General features: G+C 46.9%; 1 protein-coding gene across 1 annotated transcript in view; it reads left to right on the top strand.

Annotated features, from left to right (window-relative positions):
* The first annotated feature begins 15,006 nt into the window (after positions 1-15,006).
* DAZAP2 (DAZ associated protein 2) overlaps positions 15,007-22,576 on the top strand; it is a 33,561-nt gene continuing 25,991 nt past the window's right edge. The window contains exon 1 of the mRNA XM_077297819.1: positions 15,007-15,211. Coding sequence (XP_077153934.1) covers positions 15,022-15,211 — 190 coding nt within the window. The 5' untranslated portion in view covers positions 15,007-15,021. The remainder of the gene's footprint in view (positions 15,212-22,576) is intronic.

Below are 22,576 nucleotides of genomic sequence, written 5' to 3' on the forward strand. Positions count from 1 at the left end.
TCATCTAGGGGTGCAGTGATCATATTGGCACCACATGTGCCTCACAGAATTGCATACCATTGGGCAGTGAAGAAAGAATAATTACACTTTTACCACTAAAATGTTGTTTAAACCCCAATTTTTTTTATTTTTATAAGGGCTAATAGGAAAAAATAGACCTCAGTTTGTTCTGCCATTTGTCTTGAGTGCACCAATACCCTACATGTAATCGGGAACTACTTTTCAGGCACAGTGCAAAGCTCAGAAGTGAAGGAGCTCCATATTATAGTGCAGATTTTTCTGTTATGGTTTGCAGGTGCCATGACCCACTGTGAGAGCCCCTGAGGTGCCAGAACAACAGAACCCCCACATAAGTGACCCATTTTACAAACTACACTCATCAATGAATTAATCTAAGGGAGCAGTGATCATATTGACATCTCTTTTAGTTTTTGATTCATTTATTACCTCAATAAAGCGTTTTAAAAATTGGCCACAAATACCAGATATTGTATCTGGAGGCGGTCCGAATCGTCCTCTATCAATCTCCCAACTGTCGTCACTCTTCTCTTCAGGGGCGATGGTCGCCGCCCCCTTCGCGCTGTTGCTTCTTAAATCCGGCGCCTGCGCTGTGCGTGCCTGCCTGGGGCCTGCGCAGTGTTCATTGTCAGTCACAGCTCAGATGCAGGGTGCCTGACTGCGCCTGTGCGGGCAGTGCGGCCACCCTGTTGCTGAATACCCGCCCCGCACTGTGTTATTCATTATGCACAGTGCGGGGCTGGGGTTCCTGGGAAGGCGGGGGAGCGTCTGAGCTGGGGGAGCGTCTGAGCTGGGGGAGCGTCTGAGCTGGGTAGCGTCTGAGCTGGGGAGTGTCTAAACAGCGCAGTGCGCATGCCCAGGAATGCCAGCCCCGCACTGTGCATAATGAATAACACAGTGCGGGGCGGGGATTCAGCAACAGGGTGGCCGCACTGCCCGCACAGGCGCAGTCAGGCACCGTGCGTCTGAGCTGTGACTGACAATGAAGACTGCGCCTGCCCCAGGCAGGCACGCACAGCTCAGGCGCCGGATTTAAGAAGAAATACCGCGAAGGGGGCGGCGACCATCGCCCCTGAAGAGAAGAGTGACGGCCGTTGGGAGATTCATAGAGGACGATTCGGACCGCCTCCAGGTACAATATCTGGTATTTGTGGCCAATTTTTAAAACGCTTTATTGAGGTAATAAATGAATCAAAAACTAAAAGAGCCACCTTGTTAGACTGCAGCATTACTGCTGCACAAGGTGGCTCTTTTAGTTTATAACGGCTGGAGGGGGTGACAGTGGCCCTTTAAAGGTTGTGTCTGTGACCCCAGCAATAAAGGTGTGGCTGTGTGACAGTTTGTGCGTCCCTACACCAACTGGGTGTGTGTTGTGTCTCCAACACTGCAGCATTGAAGGGGTGTGTGCGCGTGTGTTTATGTGTGTGTGTTGAGGTCAGTGTGTATATGTGTGTGTTGAGGTGAGTATACATGTATATATTTGTATGGCTGCAGTCACACTATCAGTATTTGGTCAGTATTTCTCATCAGTATTTGTAAGACAACACCAGGAGTGGGTGATAAATACAGAAATGGTGACGTGTTTCTATTATACTTTTCCTATGATTGTTCCTCACCTGGTTTTGGCTTATAAATACTGAGGTAAAATACTGACCAAATACTGCTAGTGTGACGGCAGCCTATGTGTGAGTTGAGGTGTACATGTCCCCTGAAATCCAACAGTAAAGTGCTGTGTGTGTGTGTGGCCCCTGCACTGAAGGAGTGTGTGTATGTGTGTTTGTGTGACCCCAGCAATAAAAAAGGGATGTGTGTGTGGCCCCAGTAATAAAGGGGTGGCTGTGTGATGGTTTGTGTGTCCCTGCACTAATGGGGTGTGTGTTTGTGTGCCCAGCACTGCAGGGGTATGTGCACTTGTGTTTATGTGTTGAGATGAGTGTGTGTGTGTGTGTGTGTATGCTGTGTGTGTCGTGTCTCTGTGTATGTATGTATGTTGTGTGTTTTGTGTGTCTATGTGTATGTTGTGTGTTCTGTATGTGTATGTTGTGTGTGTTTGTGTGTATGTTGTGTGTTGAGGTGAGTATACATGTATATGTTTGTATGTGTGTTGAGGTGTACATGTCCCCTGAAATGCAGCAGTAAAGGGCAGTGTGTATGGCCCCTGCACTGAAGGGGTGTGTGTGTGTGTTTGTGTGACCCCAGCAATAAAAAAGGGATGTGTGTGTGACCCCCACTAATACAGGGGTGGCTGTGTGATGGTTTGTGTGTCCCTGCACTAATGGGGTGTGTTTGTGTACCCCGCACTGAAGGGGTGTGTGCACTTGTGTTTATGTGTTGAGGTGAGTGTGTGTGTGTGTATGTATGCTGTGTGTGTCTCTGAGTATGCTGAGTGTGTATGTGTGTATCTCTGTGTGCGTATGTATGTGTGTTGTGTGTGCCGTGTCTGTGTATGTTGTGTGTCTATGTGTATGTTGTGTATATGTATGTGTGTTGTGTATGTTGTGTGTTGGCGTGAGCATACATGTATATGTTTGAATGTGTGTGTTGAGATGTACATGTCCCCTGAAATGCAGCAGTTAAGGGCTGTGTGTGTATGTCTGTGTGACCCCAGCAATAAAAAAGGGATTTGTGTGTGACCCCAGTAATAAAGGGGTGGCTGTGTGATGGTTTGTGTGTCCCTGCACTAATGGGGTGTGTGTTTGTGTGCCCAGCACTGCAGCACTGAAGGTGTATGTGCACTTGTGTTTATGTGTTGAGGTGAGTGTATGTATGTATATTGTGTGTGTCTGTGTATGTTGTGTATGTATGTGTGTTGTGTGTGTCTGTGGTGTGTGTGTACGTATGTGTGTTGTGTATGTCGTGTGTCAATGTATGTTGTGTGTGTATGTATGTGTTTTGTGTGTCTATGTGTATGTTGTGTGTTCTGTGTGTGTATATTATGTGTGTCTGTGTGTAAGTTGTGTGTTGGAGTGAGTATACATGTATATGTTTGTATGTGTGTTGAGGTGTACATGTTCCCTGAAACGCAGCAGTAAAGGGCTGTGTGTGTGGCCCCTGCACTGAAGGGGTGTGTGTGTATGTGTGTTTGTGTGACCCCAGCAATAAAAAAGGATGTGTGTGTGTGACCCCAGAAATAAAGGGGTGGCTGTGTGATGGTTTGTGTGTCCCTGCACTAATGGGGTGTGTGTTTGTGTGCCCAGTACTGCAGCACTGAAGGGATGTGTGCACTTGTGTTTAGGTGAGTGTGTGTATGTATGTATTTATGTTGTGTGTGTCTCTGTGTATGTTGTGTATGTATGTATGTGTGTTGTGTGTGCCTGTGTGTGTATGTATGTGTGTTGTGTATGCCGTGTGTCAATGTATGTTGTGTGTGTATGTATGTGTGTTGTGTGTCTATGTGTATGTTGTGTGTTCTGCGTGTGTATATTGTGTGTGTAAGTTGTGTGTTTGAGTGAGTATACATGTATATGTTTGTATGTGTGTTGAGGTGTACATGTCCCCTGATATGCAGAAGTAAAGGGCTGTGTGTGTGGCCCCTGCACTGAAGGGGTGTGTGTATGTCTGCTTGTGTGACCCCAGCTATAAAAAAGGGATGTGTGTGTGTGACCCCAGTAATAAAGGGGTGGCTGTGTGATGACCCCAGCTATAAAAAAGGGATGTGTGTGTGTGACCCCAGTAATAAAGGGGTGGCTGTGTGATGGTTTGTGTGTCCCTGCACTAATGGGGTGTGTGTTTGTGTGCCCAGCACTTTAGCACTGAAGGGGTATGTGCACTTGTGTTTATCTGTTGAGATGAGTGTGTATGTATGCATGTTGTGTGCATCTTTGTATATGTTGTGTATGTATGTGTGTTGTGTGTGTATGTGTGTCGTGTCTCTGTGCATGTATGTTGTGTGTTTTGTGTGTCTATGTGTATGTTGTGTGTTTAGGTGAGTATACATGTATATGTTTGTATGTGTGTGTTGAGGTGTACATGTCCCCTGAAATGCAGCAGTAAAGAGCTGTGTGTGTGGCCCCTGAACTGAAGGGGTGTGTGTATGTGTGTTTGTGTGACCCAGCAATAAAAGGGATGTGTGTGACCCTACAATTAAAGGGGTGGCTGTGCGATGGTTTGTGTGTCCCTGCACTATTGGGGTGTGTGTTTGTGTGCCCAGTACTGCAGCACTGAAGGGGTGTGTGCAATTGTGTTTATGTGTTGAGGTGAGTGTGTGTGTATGTATGTTGTGTGTATGTATGTGTGTGTTTTGTGTCTATATGTATGTTGTGCGTTCTGTATGTTTGTGTGTATGTTGTGTGTATCTGTGTGTATGTTGTGTGTTGAGGTGAGTGTGCATGTGTGTGCGTTTGTGTGTATATTTGTGCGAGTGTTCACATATGTGTTAAAGGTAACCTGTCACTTCATTTCAGGCCCCTAATCTCCCAGCACCTTGGTGGTGATGTCATTCCCAGGGCCCTTAAAGGGGTTATTTGGGACTTGGATTGATGACCTATCTGTAAGATAGATCGTCAGTATGAGATTGGTGGGGTCCGACACCTGGCACCCCCACGATCAGCTGAAATCTGCTGTGGCAGTAGCAGATACATGATAAGCATACATGATCGGCCGCTGCCTCTGGTCTATAAGATGCACATAATATTTAGCAAGATTTTTGTTGTTAAAAAGTGCATCATATAGTCTAGAAAATACAGTTAGTGACAGTCACACTATATCTAAGAAATGCACCTTAACCCCTAACATCTTATGCTGGACTGTGTCCGCAATAAGTCGGCTCCCCACCTTTCATGCAGGCCTGCACGCTGAACACCATCTTTATTGGCAGATGATGGCTGTGTTATTCAGCCATCATATGCCTCTATCAGCGGCGGGTGGTGCGAAGATCCACCCACTGCTGTAAACCTGTTAAATCCCGCAGTCAATATGTGATAGCTGCATTTAATGCGCGCGGACAGGGGGACGCGCCGTTCTATCCCATCGGCGCACCCGTGACGTGACTGCAGAGGATCCCTGTGACTGTCACCACTGTACTCCTGTGAAAGCTGCCTGTGGCTGCTGTTTATTGGAGATTGTGATTTCTGCTATATATAGCGATGCTGTATGTAGCACAAGCAATCAGATGATGGCAGGTTCAAGTCCCCTAAGGGGACTAACAAATACAGTGAAAAGTAAAAAATGTTTTAAAAAATATGAAAAAAATAAAAGTTCAAATCACCCATTTTCCCCCATTAAAATTTTAGAAACATAAAAAAATAAAAAAAATACACATATGTGATATTGCTGCATTCTTAAAATGAGATCTATCAAAATATAAAATAAATCAGTCCGATCGGTAAACGGCCTAACTAGAAAATAAAATAAAACTCCAGAACTACATTCTTTCGGCCATTGCAACAAGAGAAAAAAATATATAATAAGTGATTAAAACATCGTATATATCCCAATATAATATGAATATAAACAACGGTTCGGGTGCAAAAAAGATCTCACACAGCCCCATTCCTGAAAATTTTAAATGTTACGCCTCTTCGGAAGGAAAAAACGGAAGCGCAAAACTGAAAAATCACCTGGTCTTTAAGAGGTTAAAAGGGTTTTATCATATTGTGTGATAATAACATGAAGCTTTACTACCTCCGGCTGCTCCAGTTCCGACTCTTCACTGCTGCCTCTGATCTTTAGTCACTGGCTTCAGGGGCGACATCATGACTGCAGTTCTGCAGCCAATCACTTGGCTCAATGGCCCGTGCCGGCAGAGCTTCTAAGCTCAGTGACTGGCTGCAGAAGTGATTTGTGCTGTAGTTGAGCCATCACCGCTGCAGCCTGTCAAAATAGACCCCAGGTAGTGCTGAAGATCCAGAGCTGGAGCAGCAGGGAGAAAGTAAAGCTCTGTGTGTTTTTTTCCACCAATGGTAACCTCCTATATAGTTAAACAAGACCTTCCTGTAAAGACAGATAATGAATTATTACCTACCAGCCTCGTTAGCTCTTAGACACATTTGGCTAATTTCACCTCTTCGTTGGAAGCCCTATTAGGAGCCTCCATCGCTGATTTTATCATATAGGACGAGTGCTCAGCTGACAGCTATTTGGCCGCTGTTCACATGACGTAACCCAATGTTATATACAGCAATATGCAGCAGGACACGAGATCCAGGGAAATATCCGATCGCCAGCAATGGGGTCAGGAAGGAATTTTTTTCCCCCCTGAAGCAGAGCTCTTTGGGGGGTTTTCTTTGCCTTTCTCTGGATCTTTGGGTCCCAGTGGCTCTCACATGGTCCCCAATGACCGTAGCTCGTTCTGTGGTCTCCATCGGGGCCAATCTGAGAGTCACTGTGACCATAGTTTAATTTCTTAGAGGGCCAGTAATATTTTCATTACAATGTTGCATATTGCTATTCCAATAAAAAAAATTATATATAAATATATTGTGTTGTGTGTTTTTTCCTGGATTTCACCTCACACTGTGACAATGATTTGAATGATCGCTACTGCCCTGAATACTCCACAACTAGACCTGGAAGAATAGGGGGACCAATACACAGAGCAGACGTCATAATGTCAACTCCGGTACCAAAATACATTACAGTTGTTATAGGGCTCAGTCTGTGCTGGAGGCACTAACATCGTATACAGTACGTCCTACACAAAACACTACAGAGAGAAGACTGAAGACCGGGACACAGAGCCGCAGGACACAGAAGACACAGGGTCTTGTGTAAAAATTAAAAACAGAGGAAAGATGTTCTACAAGTAGCCGGGGGGCTCCAGGACCAAACCAGGAGGGAGGCCTCAGTCATCAGTGGCCACTGTTCCCATGGTATGGCCACATTTACCAACCGTTCTGCAGCCACTTTACCTGTGTCCAACTCCTCCATCGGTCCTTGCAGTTATAAGGCCACTACTGAAATTCTTTCCTGACTATATACAGACACATAGGTACAAACCAGGTATGCCACCATCACCCTACACAACCAGAGTCCTGTTTCGGACTAGCAGCCTTTACAATTCAAGTTTAAGTGGGCTTAAACAGGGGCCTGTATCTATAAGAGAACCATGTGCTTGCAACTTGGAACAGCAGTAATACAGTAACACCAGATTAATATTCTTCGGGCACAGAGGTGAACATGCAGAGAACCTTCTCAGAAAGGAGAACTGGACTCTGACATTCCCTAAGCAATAAGTACTCACACAATTGGAGGGACAAATTGCGAGCCCTTGCTGCACCATGGTGTGTGTCCAGTGGTGGCCACTCTTAAGGTACCTTCACATTAAGCGACGCTGCAGCGATAGCGACAACGATGCCGATCGCTGCAGCGTCGCTGTTTGATCGCTGGAGAGCTGTCACACAGACAGCTCTCCAGCGACCAACGATGCCGAGGCCCCCGGATAACCAGGGTAAACAACGGGTTGCTAAGCGCGCGGCCGCGCTTAGTAACCCGATGTTTACCCTGGTTACCAGCGTAAAATGTAAAAAAAACAAACAGTACATACTTACATTCGCGTCCCCCGGCGTCCGCTTCCTGCACTGACTGAGCGCCGGCCCTAACAGCAGAGCGGTGACGTCACCGCTGTGCTGTACTTTCACTTTCACTTTACGGCGCTCAGTCAGTGTGGGAAGCGGACGCCGGGGGACGCGAAGGTGAGTATGTACTGTTTGTTTTTTTTACATTTTACACTGGTAACCAGGGTAAACATCGGGTTACTAAGCGCGGCCCTGCGCTTAGTAACCCGATGTTTACCCTGGTTACCAGTGTAAAACATCGCTGGTATCGTTGCTTTTGGTGTCAAACACGACGATACACGGCGATCTGACGACCAAATAAAGTTCTGAACTTTGTTCAACGACCAGCGATATCACAGCAGGATCCTGATCGCTGCTGCGTGTCAAACTAAACGATATCGCTAGCCAGGACGCTGCAACGTCACGGATCGCTAGCGATATCGTTTAGTGTGAAGGTACCTTTAGTCTACTGTAAGTTGACTCTTCAGATTGCATGGCGATAAAGAATCTGAAGGCAACATACCTTCATAAGACCACAATACCCTGAATTGTGAAGAACACAGTAATATTTTCCATACAATTCTACTGTGTTATATTCAGGATTTTTTTTTAAGTTCGGTCCTTAGAAGATCTAAAATGAGGTCGATACAACATCACGTGAACAAGAACACATTAACGAATTATACTGGGTCATCATTTACAGTTGTGTTCAAAAGTTTACATACCCCAGTAGAATTTTTGCTTTCTTGGCCTTCTTTCAGACAATATGAATGATAACACCAAAACGTTTCCTCCACTGATGGTTAGTGGTTGGGTGAAGCCATTTATTGTCAAACTACTGTGTTTTCTCTTTTTAAATCATAATCACAACCCAAAACATCCAAATAATTGACAGCCCCATAGAGAATGAAAGAATAAAGAAAAAAAATGGGACAACACCAAACTCAGTGGCTGAGTGCTCATGTATGCTGGGTAAGTTGTGCGACTCCAGGCACAACACTGAGAATGGCTAGCAAGTTCTCTCTGATGGCTGCTGCTCTACCTGCCGGATTTCATCCAAGGATCCAGAAAGAACAACGGGGGGTAAGAGAAGCGGGGGCTCTGTATAGCGCTGCCACAGGTACGGAACGAATATGTACCACTGCAGGTAGTAGCGTAGCTACCGGGGGCAGAGGGGCGGTCGCCCAGGGCCCCGAGGGGGCCCACCCGGAGCTACGCTACTGTAACTGTACCGGCATGCACAGCGTGCCGATACAGTAATGCGGCCCCTGAGCAGGTGAGGGGGGGGGGGGGCGGTGCCAGCAGTAGCTTACAAATACTGATGTGAAATACAGACCAAATACTGAACATGTGAACATGTGAACGTGGCCTAACTATAATGGGTGCACTAAAGGTTCGGGAGCCTACGTTCAGTATTTGGTCAGTATTTTACCTCAGTATTTGTAAGCCAAAACCAGGAGTGGAACAATTAGAGGAAAAGTATAATAGAAACATATGCACCACTTCTGTATTTATCACCCACTCCTGATTTTGGCTTACAAATAATGAGGTAAAAAACTCACCAAATACTCAACGTGTGCACGTGGCCTAACTATAAAGGGTGCACCTGGGCCCAGGATCCTTAGGAGGCCGCAGTGGTCAGTGTGACCCATGTGCAGCGGCTGTCTGATGGAGATTTTGCACTGGGCTTGCGAGTTTTGTTGCATGTATTGCCACTAGAGAGGATGCGAATTGATTTGTAGGAACGTCGTCTAGCAGCCATGTCAGTAACCTGTGGCTGACGGACAGGTGTCCTGTGCACCGGCTCCAACTTGTCGGCTTCTGCAGCTCTTTTTCTGATTAGCTTGTCTGGTGCGCAACATCACATGTGCTCCACACTGCAACAAAATCGTCGCCAGACCGGCTAATCACAAGAGGATGCCATTGGGTAAGTAGCAGTGGGCAGGGATCCTGCCCGGTGGAATCACACCATCTCTATTGGCAACCTCTATGGTAAAAAGAAAAATATGAGGCAGACAGATACTGTAGACAAATGAATAAAGGAAGACAGAAAGATCAGTGTGAGACAACACAGATCAGTGTGAGACAGACAGATCAGTGTGAGACAGACAGATCAGTGTGAGACAGACAGATCAGTGTGAGACAGGCAGATCAGTGTGAGACAGACAGATCAGTGTGAGACAGGCAGATCAGTGTGAGACAACACAGATCAGTGTGAGACAGACAGAACAGTGTGAGACAACACAGATCAGTGTGAGACAGACAGATCAGTGTGAGAGACAGATCAGTGTGAGACAGGCAGATCAGTGTGAGACAGACAGATCAGTGTGAGACAACACAGATCAATGTGAGACAGACAGATCAGTGTGAGACAGGCAGATCAGTGTGAGACAGGCAGATCAGTGTGAGACAGACAGATCAGTGTGAGACAGGCAGATCAGTGTGAGACAACACAGATCAGTGTGAGACAGGCAAATCAGTGTGAGACAACACAGATCAGTGTGAGACAGGCAAATCAGTGTGAGACAGACAGATCAGTGTGAGACAGGCAAATCAGTGTGAGACAGGCAAATCAGTGTGAGACAGGCAAATCAGTGTGAGACAGGCAGATCAGTGTGACAGACAGATCAGTGTGAGACAGACAGATCAGTGTAACAGACAGATCAGTATGAGACAGACAGATCAGTATGAGACAGACAGATCAGTGTGAGACAGACAGATCAGTGTGAGACAGACAGATCAGTGTGAGACAACACAGATCAGTGTGAGACAGACAAATCAGTGTGAGACAACACAGATCAGTGTGGGACAGACAGACTTGACAGATCAGTGTGAGACAGTCAGATCAGTATGAGACAACACAGATCAGTGTGAGACAGACAGATCAGTGTGAGACAACACAGATCAGTGTGAGACAGACAGATCAGTGTGAGACAGACAGATCAGTGTGAGACAGGCAGATCAGTGTGAGACAGGCAGATCAGTGTGAGACAGGCAGATCAGTGTGAGACAGACAGATCAGTGTGAGACAGGCAGATCAGTGTGAGACAACACAGATCAGTGTGAGACAGACAGATCAGTGTGAGACAGGCAAATCAGTGTGAGACAGGCAAATCAGTGTGAGACAGGCAAATCAGTGTGAGACAGGCAGATCAGTGTGACAGACAGATCAGTGTGACAGACAGATCAGTGTGAGACAGACAGATCAGTGTAACAGACAGATCAGTATGAGACAGACAGATCAGTATGAGACAGACAGATCAGTGTGAGACAGACAGATCAGTGTGAGACAGACAGATCAGTGTGAGACAACACAGATCAGTGTGAGACAGACAAATCAGTGTGAGACAACACAGATCAGTGTGGGACAGACAGACTTGACAGATCAGTGTGAGACAGTCAGATCAGTATGAGACAACACAGATCAGTGTGAGACAGACAGATCAGTGTGAGACAACACAGATCAGTGTGAGACAGACAGATCACTGTGAGACAGGCAGATCAGTGTGAGACAACACAGATCAGTGTGAGACAGACAGATCAGTGTGAGACAGGCAGATCAGTGTGAGACAGGCAGATCAGTGTGAGACAGGCAGATCAGTGTGAGACAGACAGATCAGTGTGAGACAGACAGATCACTGTGAGATAGGCAGATCAGTGTGAGACAGACAGATCAGTGTGAGACAGACAGATCAGTGTGAGACAGGCAAATCAGTGTGAGACAGGCAGATCAGTGTGAGACAGGCAGATCAGTGTGAGACAGACAGATCAGTGTGAGACAGATCAGTGTGACAGACAGATCAGTGTGACAGACAGATCAGTATGAGACAGACAGATCAGTGTGAGACAGACAGATCAGTGTGAGACAGACAGATCAGTGTGAGACAACACAGATCAGTGTGAGACAGACTAGTGTGAGACAGACTTGACAGATCAGTGTGAGACAGTCAGATCAGTATGAGACAACACAGATCAGTGTGAGACAGACAGATCAGTATGAGACAGACAGATCAGTGTGAGACAGACAGATCAGTGTGAGACAACACAGATCAGTGTGAGACAGACTAGTGTGAGACAGACTTGACAGATCAGTGTGAGACAGTCAGATCAGTATGAGACAACACAGATCAGTGTGAGACAGACAGATCAGTGTGAGACAACACAGATCAGTGTGAGACAACACAGATCAGTGTGAGACAGACAGATCAGTGTGAGACAGACAGATCAGTGTGAGACAACACAGATCAGTGTGAGACAGAACAGATCAGTGTGAGACAGACAGATCACTGTGAAATAGGCAGATCAGTGTGAGACAGACAGATCAGTGTGAGACAGACAGATCAGTGTGAGACAGGCAAATCAGTGTGAGACAGGCAGATCAGTGTGAGACAGGCAGATCAGTGTGAGACAGACAGATCAGTGTGAGACAGACAGATCACTGTGAGATAGGCAGATCAGTGTGAGACAGACAGATCAGTGTGAGACAGAGAGATCAGTGTGAGACAACACAGATCAGTGTGAGACAGACTAGTGTGAGACAGACTTGACAGATCAGTGTGAGACAGTCAGATCAGTATGAGACAACACAGATCAGTGTGAGACAGACAGATCAGTATGAGACAGACAGATCAGTGTGAGACAACACAGATCAGTGTGAGAGACTAGTGTGAGACAGACTTGACAGATCAGTGTGAGACAGTCAGATCAGTATGAGACAACACAGATCAGTGTGAGACAGACAGATCAGTGTGAGACAACACAGATCAGTGTGAGACAGACAGATCAGTGTGAGACAGACAGATCAGTGTGAGACAACACAGATCAGTGTGAGACAGACAGATCACTGTGAGATAGGCAGATCAGTGTGAGACAGACAGATCAGTGTGAGACAGACAGATCAGTGTGAGACAGGCAAATCAGTGTGAGACAGGCAGATCAGTGTGAGACAGGCAGATCAGTGTGAGACAGACAGATCAGTGTGAGACAGGCAGATCAGTGTGAGACAGACAGATCAGTGTGAGACAGATCAGTGTGACAGACAGATCAGTGTGACAGACAGATCAGTGTGACAGACAGATCAGTATGAGACAGACAGATCAGTATGAGACAGACAGATCAGTGTGAGACAGGCAGATCAGTGTGAGACAGGCAGATCAGTGTGAGACAGACAGATCAGTGTGAGACAGATCAGTGTGACAGACAGATCAGTGTGACAGACAGATCAGTATGAGACAGACAGATCAGTGTGAGACAGACAGATCAGTGTGAGACAGACAGATCAGTGTGAGACAACACAGATCAGTGTGAGACAGACTAGTGTGAGACAGACTTGACAGATCAGTGTGAGACAGTCAGATCAGTATGAGACAACACAGATCAGTGTGAGACAGACAGATCAGTATGAGACAGACAGATCAGTGTGAGACAGACAGATCAGTGTGAGACAGACAGATCAGTGTGAGACAGACAGATCAGTGTGAGACAACACAGATCAGTGTGAGACAGACTAGTGTGAGACAGACTTGACAGATCAGTGTGAGACAGTCAGATCAGTATGAGACAACACAGATCAGTGTGAGACAGACAGATCAGTGTGAGACAGACAGATCAGTGTGAGACAGGCAAATCAGTGTGAGACAGGCAGATCAGTGTGAGACAGGCAGATCAGTGTGAGACAGGCAGATCAGTGTGAGACAGACAGATCAGTGTGAGACAGACTTGACAGATCAGTGTGAGACAGACAGATCAGTGTGAGACAGGCAGATCAGTGTGAGACAGATCAGTGTGATACAGACAGATCAGTGTGAGACAGACAGATCAGTGTGAGACAGACAGATCAGTGTGAGACAGACAGAACAGTGTGAGACAGGCAAATCAGTGTGAGACAGGCAGATCAGTGTGAGACAGGCAGATCAGTGTGAGACAGACAGATCACTGTGAGATAGGCAGATCAGTGTGAGACAGACAGATCAGTGACACAGACAGATCAGTGTGAGACAGGCAAATCAGTGTGAGACAGGCAGATCAGTGTGAGACAGGCAGATCAGTGTGAGACAGACAGATCAGTGTGAGACAGATCAGTGTGACAGACAGATCAGTGTGACAAACAGATCAGTATGAGACAGACAGATCAGTATGAGACAGACAGATCAGTGTGAGACAGACAGATCAGTGTGAGACAGACAGATCAGTGTGAGACAACACAGATCAGTGTGAGACAGACTAGTGTGAGACAGACTTGACAGATCAGTGTGAGACAGTCAGATCAGTATGAGACAACACAGATCAGTGTGAGACAGACAGATCAGTATGAGACAGACAGATGAGTGTGAGACAGACAGATCAGTGTGAGACAGACAGATCAGTGTGAGACAGACAGATCAGTGTGAGACAACACAGATCAGTGTGAGACAGACTAGTGTGAGACAGACTTGACAGATCAGTGTGAGACAGTCAGATCAGTGTGAGACAGGCAGATCAGTGTGAGACAGGCAGATCAGTGTGAGACAGACAGATCAGTGTGAGACAGGCAGATCAGTGTGAGACAACACAGATCAGTGTGAGACAGACAGATCAGTGTGAGACAGGCAAATCAGTGTGAGACAGGCAGATCAGTGTGAGACAGGCAGATCAGTGTGAGACAGGCAGATCAGTGTGAGACAGACAGATCAGTGTGAGACAGACAGATCAGTGTGAGACAGACTTGACAGATCAGTGTGAGACAGACAGATCAGTGTGAGACAGGCAGATCAGTGTGAGACAGACAGATCAGTGTGAGACAGACAGATCAGTATGAGACAGGCAGATGAGTGTGAGACAGACAGATCAGTGTGAGACAGACAGATCAGTGTGAGACAGATCAGTGTGAGACAGGCAGATCAGTGTGAGACAGATAGATCAGTGTGAGACAGACAGATCAGTGTGAGACAGGCAGATCAGTGTGAGACAGATAGATCAGTGTGAGACAGGCAGATCAGTGTGAGACAGGCAGATCAGTGTGAGACAGGCAGATCAGTGTGAGACAGATAGATCAGTGTGAGACAGACAGATCAGTGTGAGACAGACAGATCAGTATGAGACAGGCAGATGAGTGTGAGACAGACAGATGAGTGTGAGACAGACAGATCAGTGTGAGACAGATCAGTGTGATACAGACAGATCAGTGTGAGACAGGCAGATCAGTGTGAGACAGATAGATCAGTGTGAGACAGACAGATCAGTGTGAGACAGGCAGATCAGTGTGAGACAGGCAGATCAGTGTGAGACAGATAGATCAGTGTGAGACAGGCAGATCAGTGTGAGACAGGCAGATCAGTGTGAGACAGGCAGATCAGTGTGAGACAGATAGATCAGTGTGAGACAGGCAGATCAGTGTGAGACAGGCAGATCAGTGTGAGACAGGCAGATCAGTGTGAGACAGATAGATCAGTGTGAGACAGACAGACCAGTGTGAGACAGACTTGACAGACCAGTGTGAGACAAATCTACTAAACAATGCCCATACGACGACATGCTGATTGTGCGGAGCTGCGGGAGTGCCGCCAGGGGGCGCTGCTCTCGGAGGTACATGTATGTAGTCACCTCCGTGCAGAGCGCACACAACACAATAAGGAAGTGGAGAGAAGCGGAAGTAGAATCATCCTCAACAACAACACGGAAAACCCAGACTGTGCACGGCACCGGCGACATGAACAACAAGGGTGAGTCTGCCGCTTCCCGGGCGCTGCGGGGAGGGGGAGGCGGGGACGGAGGCTCCGTACAGGGCGCTGCTGCCGTGTGATTGCGGGGTGCGCACCTCGTCCAGTCACCTGCGCACAGGCCTGGGAGCCCATCCCAGCAGCAGGTACCATCATGCTTTGCGATTAACCCCTTACGCGAAGGTATGACTTGCTAATGTTGGGAATGATAGGTGTCTATGTCTGGCCGACGGGGGACTACAAGTCGCAGCTCCCCTGCCACATAATCGGGCTCATTTTGTGGGTGGGGGAAGGACGCCCCCACAGAATATTTCCCGTCCGCCAGTCAGAGGGCTAGTTCTGGGCCCGGCCGCTTTGTCTTTCTAGTGTTTGGCATGGTGCCAGTTCCTGGTGGCCAGTCAGGGCCCCCGTGTGGACAGACGCGGTACTGCATGCTCTGCGCGCACAGCCCTTTGGATGTAGTCGGGACGCGGTGGGTGTTCTGCTGATTTGCAACCAATTAAAGTGGCATGACCATTTACTGCTCTGTGTGCTGGTACACTGTACGCAGGGAAAGACGTTTATCAGTCAGTGCCATGCCCATACCACCAACCTATGGGTAGGTGCCCCGGAGTAAATAGTATAGTGAGCTGAGGAGCAGGGAGCCGGTGTGTACAGGGCTCTATCAGTGTAATATCAGCCCTGGCTGCAGTCAGCCTCACATGTATATGACTCTGCTGAGACGAGAGTCCACGTAGTGTCATTAACCCTACCTGTGTCAGGTGCCTCCTGCCGTCACTGACTTGTCATGTGCTGTGTCATGCAGGCGGCTCACATTACCACACGTTAATTACACAGACTGTTGTGTAACAAGATAAATATTTTTTCATTCCTGTTGTACTCCGCACCTGTCACCTGATGTGCTAGCCGGCATTAGATCGCCTCATTGCTAGGGACGTGTTAGTAGGAAATGTTCTTCCACATCAGTGATCTGCAACCTGTGGCAAAACTAAGACTATTGTGTTGTGATGGCTGAGGGCATGTTGGGAGTTGTAGTTTTATAACAGCTGAAGATACACGTTTGGAACTACCGAAAATGGGGACTGGCAGAAGAATGTGGCAATGGTGGCCAATCCTCTACGTACCAGGTCACTTGGCGTATCGACATTCAAGTAGCTACGTTTGTGGCTTGTGAAAGTATTTACCCTCCTGGCTTTTTACCTACTTTGTTACGTTACCTCTTGTGTTTTAAATATTTTTGTATTTGTTTCTGTGTGATGCATCTGTACTAAATAGTATGTAGGGAGAAAAATATAGGCCTAAATTAAATTTATGGGATCAAATAACAAAAAATAGACATGTGCATATATATATTCCTCGCCTTATTCTATGAAGCCCCTAAAAATTCTGGTGCATCAATTACCTTCATAATTCACATGTTTAATGAAAGGAAGTCCACCTGTGTGCAATCTGTGTCACCTGGTCTGTCAGTATATGCACTTTACCTTATCTGAAAAGCCACAGATGCGCAACACCATTAACAAGAGGCACCACTAACCAAACAACATCATGGAGATCTCCAAACAAGTCAGGGACAAAGATGTTGGTTTATTTAAAATAAATTAAAAAAATAAATATATTTATTGCACACTCCCAATCTCTGATGATCCCCATTCCCGAGCACCATCAAATGCAAAGAACATGGTACCACAACAAACCTGCCACGAGAGGGCCCCCATCAAAACTCTCAGCGTGGGCAAGTAGGGCATTAATCAGAGAGGCAGCACAGGGACCAAAGGTAACCCTGAAGGAGCTGCAGAGTTCCCAAGCAGAGACTGGAGTATCTGTCCACTATAAGCCATACATTGCATAGAGGTGGTCTTTATGGAAGAGTGGGCAGAAAAAAAACCTTTTACTTGCGCACAAAAATTGTAAGACTCGTTTTTTGAGTTTGCCAAAAGAAATGTGGGAGACTTCCTAAATGTATAAAGGAAGGTGCTGTGGTCAGATGAGACCAAAATTGAACTTTTTAGACACCAAGGGAAACACTGTCTGGCACCAAACCAACACAGCTCATCACCCCAAGAACTCCATCCACACAGTGAACCGTGGTGGCAGCGTCATGCTGTGGGGATGTATTTCGTCAGCAGGGACACGGAAAATGGTCTGAGTAGAGGGGAAGATGGATGGTGCGAAATACATAATCTTTAGCAAAACTTGTTTCAGTCTGTCTGTAATTTGAGACTGGGACAGAGGTTCACCTTCCAACAAGACAATGACCCAAAGCATACTGCTAAAGCAGCACTCGAGTGGTTTAAGGGGAATGTTCTGGATTGACCTGGTCAAAGCCCAGACCTTAATCCAATTGAGAATCTGTGATCAGACTTGGAAGATCTCTGGTGAACAGCAGAAACCATCTAACATAAAGGAGCAGTGTTGCCTTGAGGAATGGGCAAAAATCCCAGTGGCAAAAGGAGGCTCTACAAAGTACTGACTTTAGGGGGTGAATAGTTATGCACACTGAAGTTTTCAGTTATTTGTTTGCTTCACAAAAAGAAAGCCAAATGTTCACAGTTGTAGGCATGTTTTTCACATGAATGATGCAAACCCTAAAAAAAAAAAAAACCCTGAAATTCCAAGTTCTGAGGTAGAAAAATATGAAAAATGCCAAGGGGTCAAATACTTTTGCAAGTCAGGCCGGCGTGACACTGGCGAGTTTTACGGATGTATGAGCGCAGAAAATACACCTGTAAAATACGCATAACACACGGCCCAATGATTCTCTATGGCCCAGCTCCTATCAGCCGTATTTTACGGATCCGTATTATATGGTCTTCTACGGCCGTACAAAATCGCAGCATGCTGCGTTTGTCACCGTATTGCGCAAAAAAAATCGCCAATGAAAGTCTATGGGGGCGAGAAAAATACGGATTACACACGGACCAGCAGTGTGACTTGCGAGAAATACGCAGCAGTGTTCTATAGAAAAGCCGGTAATTCAATTGCCGGCTTTTCATTTCTCCTTCCCAAACCCGACATGATATGAGACATGGTTTACATACAGTAAACCATCTCATATCCCTTTTTTTTTTTTTTTTTTTTTTTTTTTGCATATTCCACACTATTAATGTTAGTAGTGTGTATGTGCAAAATGTGGGCGCTGTAGCTTGTAAAATAAAGGGTTAAATGGTGGAAAAAATTGGCGTGGGCTCCCGTGCAATTTTCTCCGCCAGAGTGGTAAAGCCAGTGACTGAGGGCAGATATTAATAGCCTAGAGAGGGTCCATGGTTATTGCTCCCCCCCCCCCCCCGGCTACAAACATCTGCCCCCAGCCACCCCAGAAAAGGCACATCTGGAAGATGCGCCTATTCTGGCACTTGGCCACTCTCTTCCCACTCCCGTGTAGCGGTGGGATATGGGGTAATGAAGGGTTAATGTCACCTTGCTATTGTAAGGTGACATTAAGCCAGATTAATAATGGAGAGGCGTCAATTATGACACCTATCCATTATTAATCCAATAGTATGAAATGGTTAATAAAACACACACACATTATTACAAAGTCCTTTAATGAAATAAAGACACAGGGTGTTGTAATATTTTATTATTCTCTTAATCAAGCTGAAGACCCTCGTTCTGTAAAAATAAAAAATCAACAATATCCCATACCTTCCGATGATCAGTCACGTCCCACGAAGTAAATCCATCTGAAGGGGTTAAATCATTTTACAGCCAGGAGCTGTGCTAAAGCACTGCTCGTGGCTGTAAAACCCCCGGGAATGAATGGATTGCAGGGGAATGACCTGTAGTTACCTTGAGTTGCGGTGATGCTCCCTCTGCTGGATGTCCTCATATGAACTCGAGCGTGGGAACTTTTACCAGGCTCCAGTTCATGAGGACATCCAGCAGAGGGCGCATCACCGCCACTCAAGGTAACTACAGGACATTCCCCTGCTTTCCATTCATTCCCGGGGGTTTTACAGCCAGGAGCACTGCTTTAGCACAGCTCCTGGCTGTAAAATGATTTAACCCCTTCAGATGGATTTACTTTGTGGGACTTGACCTGAGCGTCGGAAGGTATGAGATATTGTTGTTTTTTTATTTTTCCTTTGTTACAGAACGAGGATCTTCAGGTGGATTACCAGTATAATAAAATATTACAACAACCTGTGTCTTTATTTTCCCTTCCCCCATGACTGCACACCTGAGAGAGGGGATCCGCCCAGTCAGGACAGGAAACCCTACTGAAAATAAAAGGGCGGTACCTCTCTGTCGCTTCAGTTGGGTTTCCTGTCCTGACAGGGACCCTTGTGCTGAACACGGCGGTTCGACTTACCCAGGTCCCGTCCCGGCGTGGAAGAACAGGCAGCCCCTGTGCGTCGGAGGTTCGGGTCCTGGAGGCGCCGTCCGCAGGTCCCCCGGGTCGCTGCGTCCGTGCGGGCGTTGTGCAGCATGGTTGGAGGACCGAGTTCCTTCCATGGCTGCCACGCCGCTCTCCCCTCTCTGCCGGCTTCCAGGCGCGGCAGCCGCTTCCGGGTCGCTCGTCTGACGTCACACGCCAGGCACGCTGGGAATGGGCCTGCCCGTGTGACGTCAGAGGCAGGCGCCGGATCCAAGATGGCGGCGCCCATGAAGAAACGCCGGCCGGTGAAAAAAGGACTCCGGCGGCATGGCAGAGAAGGGGAGGGGCCACTATTGGGCACCGAAGGAGGCGGGGAGTGCAGTGGTCCCCTCATAAAAGGGTGCTGGACCACAGAAGACACGCTCATGTTCAACACTTCACCATGGAAGTAGGACAACAGGAGCAGCAGCAGCAGCCGCCTTCACAGCAGCAGCAGGAGCTCTCACCAGATGCCTTGTCGAGTCACCAGCATACCAGGAGCAGCCGCTCAAGTGGTAGGAACAGTGGTCGTTCTGTCCGGCAAGATTCGTCGGCGTCCAGGAGGGACGCTTCACGTGCATCGGTCCAGCCTCCATAATCGGTACCCTTGATTTTCGGTGGTGGTGAGTGATCTACGTGGATGTATCCCTTATGGTAACAGGGTCCATTTTCTCTGTTTTGATCACTAGGGGTCCAGGAAAGCTAGCGGTAAAACAAAGAACCGAGAGTGTGCCCTTTGTAAAGACCCGCTTGCAGTTCAGTATCAGAAGGATCTCTGTGCTGACTGCATTAGTAAGACGATACAAGAGGAGACCCCTAATTTCGCCACTAGCCTTAAAGCCATAATACAGGCTGAAATAAGACTCCTTGAAATTGGCCCTTAACGAACCGAGAGGGAGAAGCCGTAAGGCGTCTACAGAGTCGGATGCCTCTCAGAGACAGGGGAGTCCTAAAACATCCCGATCTCCCTCTACTTCCCCGGCCTCGGTCCACTCTTAAGGTTCCTCCTCGGACAGTGATTCAGGAGGTCGTCCATGCTTTCCAACTGAGGACGTAGACAAATTAGTCAAAGCAGTTAGGTCTGCAATGGGTCTTAAAGAGGAGAAGACACCTAGGTCACTAGAAGATGTCATGTTTGGTGGCTTAGAAGAGAGGAGGAAACGCACGTTTCCGGTTAATACAAAAATAAAAGCATTAATTGAGAGAGAGTGGAAAAGACCTGAAAAAATGGGTTCTTTACCCTCTTCATCCAAAAGGAGATATCCCTTTGAGGATAAAGACTCTGAACCCTGGGAAAAGGTCCCAAAAATTGACGGAGCAGTAGCCAAATGTCTAAAAAGATCATCCCTTCCATTAGAAGACTCGGGTGTTCTTAGAGACCCGCTTGATAAAAAAGCAGATGGTTTTCTGAGGCATATCTGGGAAGCCTCAGCGGGGGGCCTGAAGCCAGCGATTGCTGGAACATGTACGGCTCGTGCTCTAATGGTCTGGCTACAGCAGATAGAGGATCAGCTAAGGGACAAAGTACCCAGAACTGACATCCTTGCCAATATATCCTTAGTGCAAGGAGCAGCAGCCTTTTTAGCAGACTCTTCTGCGGATTCCGCAAGACTAACCGCCAGAGCAGCGAGCTTGTCTAATGCGGCAAGAAGAGCCCTTTGGCTCAAAGGTTGTCCGGGGGATTTGCCATCTAAACACAAGCTGTGCTCCATTCCATGTGACGGCCAACTTCTCTTTGGGGAAAAAACTTGAAGAGATCCTGGAACATGCAGGAGATAAAGAGTCTTTCCCAATATCCCTAAAGATTCCAAAAAAACTTTTTTTTGGAGGAGAAGATATAATAGAGGTCGCCCCCCAGGGGAGAGAAAAAACTGGGACTTTAGGGATAAGAGAGGATCGGGCTATATGTTTAAAGGGCCCTCTACATCGGCAAAAAAATCCCCCCAATGACATTACGCCAGAAGTGGGAGGAAGACTCTCCCTCTTCTTTCCGGCCTGGGTAAATATCTCCCCCAGTACCTGGGTCATAAATATTATCAGAGACGGCCTCAAAATAAAATTCATCTGTCCACCCAGACGAAACTTTATAATAACTCCCCGAAGAAAGTCCCAGCAGGAACAATCTGCCCTAGAAACCGAAGTCTTGGGACTTATCCACAAAAAGGTTCTTCAGGAGGTCCCGGTTCGGGAGGAAGGAGACGGGTTTTACTCCCCCCTCTTCTTAATCCAAAAACCGGATGGTTCTTGGAGAACTATTATAAACCTAAGAAAACTCAACCAATCTATAGAGAACTACTCTTTCAAGATGGAGTCTATAAATACGACCATAAAACTTCTTTTCCAACACTGCTTCATGGCAGTAATAGACTTGAAGGATGCATATTACCATATACCAATACATCCGGAATATCAGAAATACTTGAGAGTAGCTCTCTATATTCAGAATCAGGTAAAGCATTATCAATACACAGCCCTTCCGTTCGGTCTGTCTACAGCTCCCAGGGTTTTCACCAAGGTAATGGTGGAAGTAATGTCGTACCTCCGGTCCCGGGATGTAGTCATCGTCCCATATCTGGACGATTTCCTTGTAATAGGAAGGTCAGAGTCCCACTGCACTCATCAAGTATCAGTAGTAACATCAACTCTAGTGGAGTTGGGCTGGTTAATAAATATCCCCAAGTCAAGACTACTGCCAGTAAAATTACAGTCCTTCCTGGGGTTAATACTGGACTCCGAACGTCAGCTCTGCCTCCTTCCAGAAAACAAAGTAGACAAGATAATAAACCTGGCCAGTACAGCAATACGCCAGCCAACAATGACTCTCAAGCGATGTCCCTACTAGGCTCGTTAACATCGTGTATTCCGGCGGTAGGATGGGCACAATTCCACCTAAGACAACTACAGTGGGAAGTTCTCTCAGCTCAAAAACTGTTAAGAGGGCATTTAGAAGGAAATCTATGTCTCTCTCTGGGCGTAAGGGATTCCCTAGTTTGGTGGACGGTGAAAAA

The sequence above is a fragment of the Ranitomeya variabilis genome, chromosome 3, assembly GCF_051348905.1.
Source record: "Ranitomeya variabilis isolate aRanVar5 chromosome 3, aRanVar5.hap1, whole genome shotgun sequence".
In the NCBI taxonomy this organism is placed as follows: domain Eukaryota; kingdom Metazoa; phylum Chordata; class Amphibia; order Anura; family Dendrobatidae; genus Ranitomeya; species Ranitomeya variabilis.